General features: G+C 36.3%; 1 protein-coding gene across 1 annotated transcript; it reads right to left on the reverse strand.

Moving 5' to 3' along the window:
- Positions 1-327: 327 nt before the first annotated feature.
- On the reverse strand, positions 328-912 carry LOC139854755 (uncharacterized). Its single transcript, XM_071844039.1, has one exon. It carries the CDS (start codon positions 910-912, stop codon positions 328-330), a length of 585 nt encoding a protein of 194 aa, XP_071700140.1.
- Between the last annotated feature and the right edge of the window lie 11,665 nt (positions 913-12,577).

Below are 12,577 nucleotides of genomic sequence, written 5' to 3' on the forward strand. Positions count from 1 at the left end.
ATGAGGAGGAAACCTCTTTCGTGATACACACGGTTATTTACCAGTTATCTGAAATATGAAACACCACATTAAGTGATCCAAACGAGGTCCAAATTAAATAAACAAACCTGTTCTATGACCCTTGTCACAAACTGGTCTCAACTATATAATTAAATAATTATAAACATATAATTATTAAAATAATATATAATAACACATAAGGGTAACTAGGACAATTACCACCAGGCTCAATGTGAGGTTGTTACAAATCTACCCCCTTAAAGGAGATTTCGTCCTCGGAATCTGGTCAAGGTCAAACAAACGAGGGTTACGAGTTCTCATCAACTCTTATGTCTCCCATGTTAGGTTTGAACCTAGATTGTGTTTCCACTCAACTAATACCATCGGTATCTGCTTATGCCGTAACTTAGTAATCTTCTTGTCTACAATTCTTACAGGCTCTTCCACTAACTTCTTATTCATATCAACTTTCAAATCTTGCAGTGGTAGAATCTGACTTTCATCGTCTATTTTGCACTTATGAAGATAACACACATTGAATGTGTTATGAATACCAGCTAACTCAGCAGGAAGATCTAATACTACTGTCTGATCATTCAACTCCTGTTGTATTCTAAACGGCCCAATGTACCTCGGAGCTAACTTGCCTCTTTTACCAAAACGAATGACTCCTTTCCAGGGCGACACTTTCAAGTATACCTGCTCACCTACATTGAAAATAACTGGCCGTCTGCGCGGATTGGCGTACATATTTTGTCTTTCTCTTGTGGCTTTTAATTTCTCAATTGCAATTGCCACTTTCTCTGTAGTTAACTGTACAATCTCTGGACCCGCAAATTGTTTCTCTCCAGCTTCTAACCAACAAGTCCGCGTTCTACAGCGACGACCATAGAGCATTTCATAGGGCGGCATGCCTATACTAGAGTGATACGAATTGTTGTAAGTGAATTCAATCAAAGGTAGATGAGAATCTCACGATCCTCCATACTCTAATACATAAGCTCTTAACATATTCTCTAACGTCTGAATAGTACGTTCACTTTGACCGTCTGTTTGAGGATGATACGATGTGCTGAGATTAACTCGAGTACCCAAATTCTTCTGTAAACTCTGCCAAAAATTGGACACGAACCTCGAATCCCTATATGATACAATAGATAATGGTATTCCATGTTGAACTATAATCTCATTCACACTTAGTTGGGCTAACTTGCTGAGTGAAGCTGTCTCAGTTATGGCCAGAAAATGCGCGCTTTTAGTCAATCTGTCAACTATCACCCAAATCATGTCATGAATTTTCTGGGTTCGGGGTAACTTTGTTACAAAATCCATCGTTATGTGCTCCCACTTCCACTAAGGAATCTCAAGTTGACGTAATGACCCGTAAGGTTTTTGATGTTCAGCTTTTACTTGAGCGCATATATGACACTTTTTCACTTAATGCGCGATATCTTTCTTCATTGTTGGCCACCAATATAAAGGTTTCAGATCATGATACATCTTCGTACTTCCAGGATGGATAGACAATCTCGATTTGTGCACTTCATTCAAGATTAAATCCCTCAATCCTCCGAGCAAAGGAACCCAAATTCTGTTACTCAAAGTCTTTAATCCACAAAAATCATCAATTAAATCCACTTTTCGCTTTACTAATATCTCAGATTTCAAATGTTCATCCTTCAAGGCTTCTAATTGTGCTATCTTTAATCGATCAATCAAATCTGGCACAATCTCAATTCGCATGAATTTTACATTGTCAGTGGATTTCTTTCGACTCAAAGCATCTGCAACTACATTTGCCTTTCCTGGATGATAATGAATTTCACAATCATAATCCTTGATTAGCTCTTGCCACCGTCTCTGACGCATGTTTAATTCTTTATGCGAAAATATATGTTGAAGACTCTTGTGGTCGGTACAAATCACACAATGAGTGCCGTAAAGATAATGTCTCCATAATTTCAATGCAAATACAACTGCAACCAACTCTAGATCATGTGTCGGATAATTCTTCTCATGAGTTTTCAACTGTCTTGAAGCATAGGCAATAACTTTCTCTCTCTGCATTAACACACAACCCAATCCAGTTAATGACGCATCACAATACACAACGAAATCTTCTGTACCCTCAGGTAACGCTAAAATCAGAGCTTGGCACAACAGCCGTTTCAATGTCTGGAAGGCATTTTCTTGCTCATCGCTCCATCTAAAAGTTACATCTTTCCTGGTTAACTTGGTCAATGGACCCACAATCTTTGAGAAATCTTTAATAAACCTTCGGTAGTAACCGGCTAAACCTAGAAAACTCTTAATGTCTGTCGGTGTCTTCGGTGAATTCCAATTCATTACCGCTTCTATCTTAGACGGATCAACTTTGATACCCTCTTGGCAGATAACGTGACCTAAAAACTGTACTTCTCTTAACCAGAACTCACATTTACAAAACTTGGCGTACAAATTTTCCCGTTTTAATAGTTCTAATACTTGTCTCAGATGTGTAGCGTGTTCTGATTCTGTCTTTGAATAAATCAAAATATCATCGATAAATACTATCACGAATTTGTCGAGAAACTGTCTGCACACCCGATTCATTAAATCCATGAATATTGCTGGCGCATTTGTCAACCCGAACGGCATAACTAAAAACTCGTAATGACCATATCTTGTACGAAAAGCTATCTTTGGAATATCTTCCTCGGCTACACGAACCTGGTGATAACCTGATCGTAGATCAATTTTAGTAAAGTATAATGCCCCTTGTAGCTGATCAAACAAATCATCAATTCTCGGCAACGGGTACTTGTTCTTCACTGTCCTTTTATTTAGTTCTCTGTATTCAATGCACATACAGAGAGTTCCGTCTTTCTTCTTTACGAACAACACTGGTGCACCCCATGGCGAAGAACTTGGCCGAATAAACCCACGATCTAGCAATTCCTGAATTTGTGACATCATATCATGAATCTCGAATGGTGCTAATCGATACGGAGCTTTAGCAACTGGTGTGGATCCCGACAACAACTCAATTTTATATTCTACTTCCCTAACTGGCGGTAAACCCGGTAATTCATCTGAGAAGACTTCTGGGAATTCGGACACTATCGGGATATCGGACACGAATTTCTTTTCTTTCTTTGCGTCGATCACATATGCTAGAAATGAATCACACCCCTTGGCTAACAATTTCTTAGCTTTCATCATCGAAATTAATGGACAATTAAACCCGCCCCGGTCACCTTGGGCCACAGCCCGTGTCCCATCGGCCAAAGAAAAATGAATTATTTTCTTATCACATTTTATACTTGCCTTATGGCGGCCTAACCAATCCATACCTAATACGACATCAAAGCTCGGTATAGGCATAACAAGACAAGTCATAGGGAATTCATTCCCATCTATTTCAATGGTTACTCCAGACACAGAGGTTGTGACTGGAATCGGTCTACCATCACCCACTTCTATTCTTAAAGGTTCAGATAATACGTTGATAGGCAATTTCAACTTATCACATAGTGTAACAGACATAAAAGAGCGATTTTCTCCACAATCAAATAACACACGAGCCGGCGAAGAATTTATCAGAAACATACCGGTAATCGCATCGTCAGTTTCAGTAGCTGTATCAACCGACATTTGAAAGGCTCTTGCTTCAAGTGGTGGAGGATTCTTTCGCTTTTGTCCCGTTGAAGAAGCAGAGGATCCTCCGACTGACATTGTTCTTACTCCGGTCCCTACCCAGAGCTCACTCGCCTTGCAGAAGGACAATCAGCTGATCGATGACTCGGTTTTTTGCAATTCCAACAAACATTTTCTCGAAATGAACAAACTTGAACATCATGACCCATCACTCCACACCTTATACACCTTTTTGTCGACTCTGTATAGGGTCCAGCATGTGTTGACCTACACACATTGCACCACGATTTCTGACTTAAATTACTACTACTGCTTTGGGTAACCCTACCTCTTTGTTGGTTACCATGAGATCTTCTAGATTTACTACTCATTTGGCTCGTCTGGCTTGACACTTGTTTTGGTTGCGACATATGCTCTCTCTGTTTACTCTTGGTGGCTTTAGCGTCTCCTTCCACCGTTCTTGCCATAGCGAACGCTTGTGGCAAGGTTGTTGCTAATCTTAGCATCGATCGGTATTCAGGCAATATCATTTCAAAAAACTGATCAATTCTGGATTGTTCGTCAGGAAGCCATGGTTGTACAAAGCGGAGTTTGTCTGTGTACTTTTCGATCACTTCATCAATTGACATATGCTCAGTCATTCTTAAATTCATAAACTCGCACTTTATCTTGGAGATTTTGTAAGGAGTACAATACTGCTCGCACACCTTTGCTGAAAATTGTTCCCACGTCATTTGGTTTAATTGTTCTTTGGGCACTTGGGCGGTCAAAGAATCCCACCAGCCCATTGCTTTCTTTTTCAGAAGTCGGCTTGCATAAGTAACACGCAATTCAGGTTCGCATTGACAAGCATCCAATGCTCGATCCACTTCGCGCAGCCAATCTAAGGTGTCTGTCGGGTTTGTACTTCCAGAATACTCTGGGAGTTTACAATCTATGAACTGTTTAAATGTACATTTCTTTCGGGTTTCAACAACTGGTTGCGGTATCATTTGCAATGGGTAAGTGTACATAAACTGGTTAGGATATTGATTTCCAGTTTGGAGGGGTATCTGATTAGGTTGTGGTGTTTGGAATTGAGGAGGTAACGGAGATTGGTACTGTTGTTGTTGCTGAGATGAACTCCTAGTGGGTGCAGGCCCATGTTGGGGAAATGGAAAACCAGGAGGTGGCGTTTCCACATTTGCCCCTAGGGTACGTGCAGAAAGAGTATTTTCTAGTTCTGTAATATTTTCTCGAGTTTCCTGTAGCTCGCTTTCCAACCTCTGGATGTATTCTCCTTGATCTTCATATGAAATTTCACCATCTGTCGGAGCTCTGAAGATACCAGGGGTCGGGGGAGCATGAACATTCTGTTGTCCGTCAGGCATCTTTAACCTGTACTGCACATCATCTCACCAAAGCTTAGTGGATAACTTGTTAGTACCTAAGACTAACATACAACTTCCACATTCACTTAACTCTACCCCACGGATATGTTTGACACAACATAAGCAAGGTTTGGTAACATGACATCCATGTGTACACATTGCCAAACCTACGCTCTGATTCCAACTTGTAACACCGTACGTTTTTTTTTTAAATCACAGCAGAAACATAATATATTGATATTTACAAACCATACGTAGTAATTAATTAAACCATAGTTATTACAGTGATCCAGGTGTTACGTTAACCAAAAAAGATTTTACACATATATGGGTATCAAAATATAAACATCAGAGTGTAGCCTGTCAAACATATCCAAAAGCAACCGCTCCCAAAACTATAGCATGTAAAACTTAACCTGCAAGGGAGAAACTGTGGGGGATTAGCATAAAGCTAAGTGAATGGAATTATCCTAACAGTCATACGTATCTAGCATCAAGCTAAGCACAATGACATAGCATCAACAAGGTAAACCAGAATGGTAACACTAGGCTCGACAGCTTGTACAGGCCATTAACTACTAGTTGATTGAGCTAGAGTTTACCGAAAGTTCCTGTTACTGTCTCTCTCGCATAGTAATCCGAACGCAGGGGATGCGTCATTCAAACTATACTACACGAATAGTAACTCTTGAACCCAACCTGACAGCAAGGTTGACCTTATTCTCAGCTTTATACTCAAAGCTGATTACCGACTAGACATCATAGCCGATAATACCCAAGTGCACATAATCATCACATAAGCATAAACATCATATGCTAACTCATCATGTATAACATGGCAGGACAACAGTAGCATAACCTGCTACTACATACTTATAACAGTTAAGATAGTCCCACTCACCTGATAAACAGCAAGAACTCAGAAGTCTTATATTACTGAGCCTTCTCCGTTCCCTTGTTACCTGAGAATACCATATCTCAAGTTAGTACATATTTAACCAATAAAATCATCAATTCATACTCTAAACAACATCATATAGCCTAATATATTCATATATGACAAGTTTACATGGTTTCTCATCCAATTGCAACTATCCTACACGTGTAGAACGAGGCATACGCGCTATCCCATCATTTTGACCCAAATTAAATTTTGATTTAGTGTTTTAAAACTTCACCATTAGAAACTAAACCTCATTACGTTTCCAATGGTTGTTTATTCATCAAAAATGGAGTTACGGTTTGAAAGTTACGGCCAAAACAAGTTTTTCAAAAATCTGCCAGACTGCAACCAATCGATTGCACCCTGCAACCGTACGGATGCACCCTGCAGCCGCACGGATGCACCCAAAATGTCCCAGATACACCCCGTAACCGTACGGATGCATCCTGCAATCGTACGGGAGCTGTTCATCAGCATCAGGTCGCTGTTTTCGTGATTTTTAACCCCAAATCTCGTTTTTGCACTATTTTGACACTACAAATCACTTAGGAAACATATATAACTCATATACAAATGTTTTCTAACATCAATTTGACATAAACAACACATTCAAATCACTTTTTGATTCAAAACCCACTTTTACCAAAACCTAAACAAAAACCCATTTTGCAAACTGATTTGGCTATGAAAATCTGATTATTTTACCTTGTTAGATTCGTGAAATCACAAGGAACGATTTCCCAGCTTCAATTTAACACAAAAACGAGAATCAAAGGTTAGGGTTTTTGAGATGTTGGAGCGTATGTGTGTGTATATAGAAATTTCCAAAAATGGAAATAAAAGAAGCAGATGCATATAAGGCACAAAGGGGTTTCTTCATGAGGAGGAAACCTCTTCCGTGATACATACGAGTATTTACCAGTTATCGGAAATGCGAAAAACCACATTAAGTGGTCCAAACGAGGTCCAAATTAAATAAACAAACCTGTTCTGTGACCCTTGTCACAAACTGGTCTCAACTATATAATTAAATAATTATAAACATATAATTATTAAAATAATATATAATAACACACAAGGGTAACTAGGACAATTACCACCAGGCCCAATGTGAGGTTGTTACATCATTTCTCCACCCGAAGTGAAACACTCCTAAGATTAGAGAAAGCCATTCATCACAATGTTCTATGGATAGAGAGATTGTTTCTAAAATGACCTCCGGCCTATAAGTAGGAAATTTTTTTATAAAAAAAAATAATAAATAAAATTTAATAAAATAAATAAAAGAATAAATAATAAATAAAAAAAGATACGCCATGAAAATGGTAGAATTAAATTTCCATGAGTTTTAAATCATGTCTGAATTCAATTTAAGCTCTAAGCGATAGTTAAGTCGCCAATATATCAACGTTTGCTGTTGACTCGCTATATATATATATATATATATATATATATATATATATATATATATATATATATATATATATATATATATATATATATATATATATATATATATATATATATATATATATATATATATATATATAGTCAAAAGTTCAAACGAGAATCACAAAAAGGGCGAGAACTGTGAGAACTTTTAATTTACAACGATTTTCACATGTGAGTAGATTGAATAACCCTTAAATGTTGATGGATAGTAAGAATGAACATAAAATAGTTTGAAAAAATTTATATTTTCTATATATAATCAAATATATAGTTTCTCGTTCACATGTTCATATTTGTTTATGTAATATGTGAACATTTCATATTATTAACAATTTAACATGTAATTTGTGATAATGAACATATGTTGTTTATGATATGAGCATTAATTAACATTTGCATGTAATTTGTTGCATTTAAATGCATAAAAACTATGAAATTAACAAGTTCTCGCAATTCTCACTTTTTTTATGGTTCTCGTTTTAACCTGCCGAAATTGTATAAGATTTATATGTAACTTTACGAAAGTCATAAAGTTATCTTTAAAAAGATTTCGATTCATTTAGTTAACAAAACTTAATATAGAATCTTAAATATTTCGTGTATATATATATATATATATATATATATATATATATATATATATATATATATATATATATATATATATGGTGAGGATCTAGAAAGAACTAAATGTAGGATTGAACTCAGAGAACTCCATAGATTGAATGTATTTGCACTTAGCATATGCACATGTTCTTCAGCCTGCCCACAGACTGAACTTCAGTCTGTGGACAAATTAAAAAAATCATATTTTTTTTCACGAGGCAGAGGTTGAGTTTTAGTCTCCACAGATTGAACTCAATCTGTGACAGAGTGAACTCAATCTATAGGCAGATTCAGTTCAATTTGTGGCAGATTGAACTCAATATGTGGGCAAGTTAAGTTCAACCTTTGGCAGATTGAACTCATTCTGTCACATATTGAACTCAAACTACCTACAGATTGAACTCAAACTGTCACAGATTAAACTCAATATATGCAGGTTGAGTTCATCTACCATATGCAACTACTGTGTATTGAATTTAGAGAATACGCTGATCTCGATTTATATAAAAGTGAAGAACGTGTATAAGCGGAAATAAAGAAACAAAAAATGGCTTAAAAAGTTGTTAATAATGACTACATGTGGGTCAACTTGAGTGATGTTCTATTTCAAATGCAACTATCCAACTAGCATAGCATTCACTACACTACACAAGGTAATCAGAGTAATCCACAGTAGCATGATTTGCTACTTAAACTCTATCCGAAGATAGACCCACTCACCAATTACCAGCAATGGCTCAGATTCTGATTACTGAGCTTTCTCTTTATCCTTTCCACCTGAGAAAAGAAATAACACAGTCAGTAATCATGTCTTTATAATAACCCGACAACAAGACAACAACACCAAATACCAACATTGAAGCACTTTACGACTGGTCTACCAACCGTACAAGTAAGACCCTTACTAGCACGTTTGAGAACACTCAATCGTGCGGTTAACAACTCACTCGTACGTTTGGTTTGGGACCAAACATTCAACAGTGAATCACCTGATCTGTACGGTTCGCCACACGAGTGACCAGTGACTCGCACGAGTCACATCTCAACCGTACGTAGCATCTTAATCAAGACAATAGTTCTCCTTAACCACTCACTCGCACGGGTCACCATACGGTTGATCACCTCAACCGTACGATTGAAGACTCACTTGTGCGACTGTAGAAGAATAGTAGCAGCAACTGTTTTGAAGGGTTTCAACCCAGATACACAACATTTTTTTTGGACATCGATTGGGATCACCCGAGGGGGACTAAACCACCCATTGCGACCATCTCCCATTTCGACTATGCCGATGCAGCGATAATAACCCCGCCCCCATCGCTGCCCGGGAGGAAACCTTGAAACCGATCCAAGGGCACGGTCAAGTAAAACCCCCTCCCCTTTACCCAGATACACAACATTAAACATCAATACCTTCTATAAATCAACACATACAATAATGTATTCACTATATGATAAGTCTACATCATAACTTCAATCAATAACAACATTCAAATGCGTGCAAAACAAGGCATACATGATAAAACCCCTTTTTCGACCAATTTACAAATTTATTTAGCTTTTTAAAACCTTATCATTGAAAATTAGACCTCAAGATGATTCCAACGATAGTTTATTCATCAAAAACGGAGTTACAGTTTGAAAGTTATGCCCTTTTCAATTTTACCAAAAGCTGGCAAGTGCTCAACCGCGTGGTTGAGCCCTCAGCCGTACGGTTGAGCCCTCAACCACGTGGTTGAGATGTCACTCGTACAGATACCGAAGAATAGCATCGGTTCACTGTTTTCGCGTTCTTGACCCCCAAATCTTGATTTTGCTTGTTCTGGTCACAAAACCACTTCAAAAACATCATATAACAACTATAAAACATAATTCTAACATCTATTAACATTAATAAACACATTTTATCAAGATTCAAGCTCAAAAATACACAAAACCCATTTTACACCTAAAACCCAAATACACTAAGAATTAGAGCCATATTCAAATACACTAACATGGTTTGATGATCACAAGGATGATGAAATAAATCCCTAAAGCTTCTTGATCAGATTTCTAACTTGGACCAACTAGGGTTTGTGAGAGTGATAAAAACAAAGTACGGGTTTTTGTTTAGAAGCTTCATGAAATGATAAATGAGAAGCTGATTACACTCTTAAGAATTATTAAAACTCATACGCCACAACACACGGGTATTTATTAGTTATCTGATATCTTTCGTACTTAATTTGACAACCTTAACGGAGTCCAAAATCAACAAACGAACATGTTCTGTGACCCTTGTTACAAACTGGTCTTAACCACTTAATTAATAATAAACAAATTATTAATATAAAAGCATATATTAATGCACACATAAACCTAATGCAGAATGATCATCTTACTTCTAGACCATGTTTCCGTCTGTTACACTAAGCATAATATCAATATCAAATTTCAAAAAGACCGACATAATTTCATTCATATAAACAAAGTTCAAAAATCACAAATGACCGTTTTCATATTCAAGCTTTGATATCTTCACGAGGTCAAGAAACGGAGTATCCACTTGTAGTGACCCGAACTTTTCCATGATTATCCCATGATTATATATTAAATGAAATTGATATTTACATGATTAAATGTTTCCAACATGTTAAGCAATCAAACTTGTTAAGACTTAATTATTTGAAATGAGCTTTATATAGACAATTGACCACCCAAGTTAACCGGCGATTCACGAACGTTAAAACTTGTAAAAACTATATGATGATATATATATATATATGGATATGTATATAGTTAATATGATATTATGAAAAGTAAGTATCTCACTAGGTATATTAACAATGAGTTATATACATAAAATGAGGCTATTGAATTATGAAACTCGAAACGATATATATAACGATTATCATTATAGCAATGCCTTACTAAATACATATGTATCATATTAAGATATATTCATTGTTGGTGATTTGTGTCACCAATATGATTTAAGTGTAATGGGATTAATTTGTTAACCAAAATAACCTTGATAAATATCGAACAAGTTTGGGAAAGTATGGAGTGCACACTTGTTTGAACTTATCGTAATTATGACGGGGGTTCGGTGGCAGTGCCCCCGATAGCGGGGTCCAAGGGGTGGCAACCCCTGACGGGGTCCAAGGGGCAGAGCCCCTGGCTGGAGTCAAGCTGCCAGGTCAGCTTGGAAATTTTTTATTTGGGTTAATATCGCTTTATTAAAAATGTGTTAAAATTTGAATTAAAGCTTTCAACAACATTAAATGAGATCGTTAACTTAAAGCTTTCAAAAATAACCCTTACATGTAACGACTAACGATGACTTAGCGACTCAGTTAAAATGAATATACATGTAGTGTATTAAGATGTATTAGTACACTTTTGAAAGACTTCAAGACACATATCAAAGTACTTCTACTTAACAAAGATGCTTATAATTACGTTCTCATTCATTTTCATCAACAATTCTACTCGTAGTCATTCAGTATTCGTACCCGTATTATACACAGCTTCTAGACGCACTTACTATGGGTATATACCAATAGGAACTAGCATGAGATTCCACTCTTGATTATGTCATACATGACTAATCAAATTTAACTTCTACCATGAACTAGTCAACTAACTAGAACTCCTTTTAATCTCACTCACCACTCACCATTCACCACTCACCACTCAATCCATTTCACTTCCAATTCTCTTTCTAATTCTCTCTAAAAACACACACACACTCTTAGGAACAAAATTTCCAGTAAACTAATCATCATCTTCATCAAAAATTACTTCAAGAATCAAGCTATAATCATCATAGGAAGAACACTTCAAGAACACTTCGAAAATCCTTTCAAGTTCGCTAGTTTACTTTCAATCTTGCAAATCCATTCCAAGTAATCATCTAAGATCAAGAAACCTTTGTTATTTACAGTAGGTTATCTTTCTTATTCAAGGTAATATTCATATCCAAACTTTGATTCAATTTCTATAACTATAAACTATCTTAATTCGAGTGATAATCTTACTTGAACTTGTTTTTGTGTCATGATTCTACTTCAAGAACTTTCAAGCCATCCAAGATCCTTTGAAGCTAGATCATTTCTTATCACTTCCAGTAGGTTTACCTACTAAACTTGAGGTAGTAATGATGTTCATAACATCATTCAATTCATATATATAAAACTATCTTATTCAAAGATTATAACTTGTAATCACTAGAACATAGTTTATTTAATTCTAAAACTTGTTCGCAAACAAAGTTAATCCCTCTAACTTAACTTTTAAAATCAACTAAACACATGTTCTATATTGATATGATATGCTAACTTAATAATTTAAAACCTGGAAACACGAAGAACACCGTAAAACCGGACATACGCTGTCATAGTAAAACCGTGGGCTGTTTTGGGTTAGATAATTAAAAACTATGATAAAATTTGATTTAAAAGTTGTTTTTCTGGGAAAATGATTTTTATTATGAACATGAAACTATATCCAAAAATCATGGTTAAACTCAAAGTGGAAGTATGTTTTCCAAAACAGTCATCAAGACGTCGTTCTTTCGACTGAAATG

This window comes from Rutidosis leptorrhynchoides, chromosome 6 (genome assembly GCF_046630445.1).
Source record: "Rutidosis leptorrhynchoides isolate AG116_Rl617_1_P2 chromosome 6, CSIRO_AGI_Rlap_v1, whole genome shotgun sequence".
Classification (NCBI taxonomy): domain Eukaryota; kingdom Viridiplantae; phylum Streptophyta; class Magnoliopsida; order Asterales; family Asteraceae; genus Rutidosis; species Rutidosis leptorrhynchoides.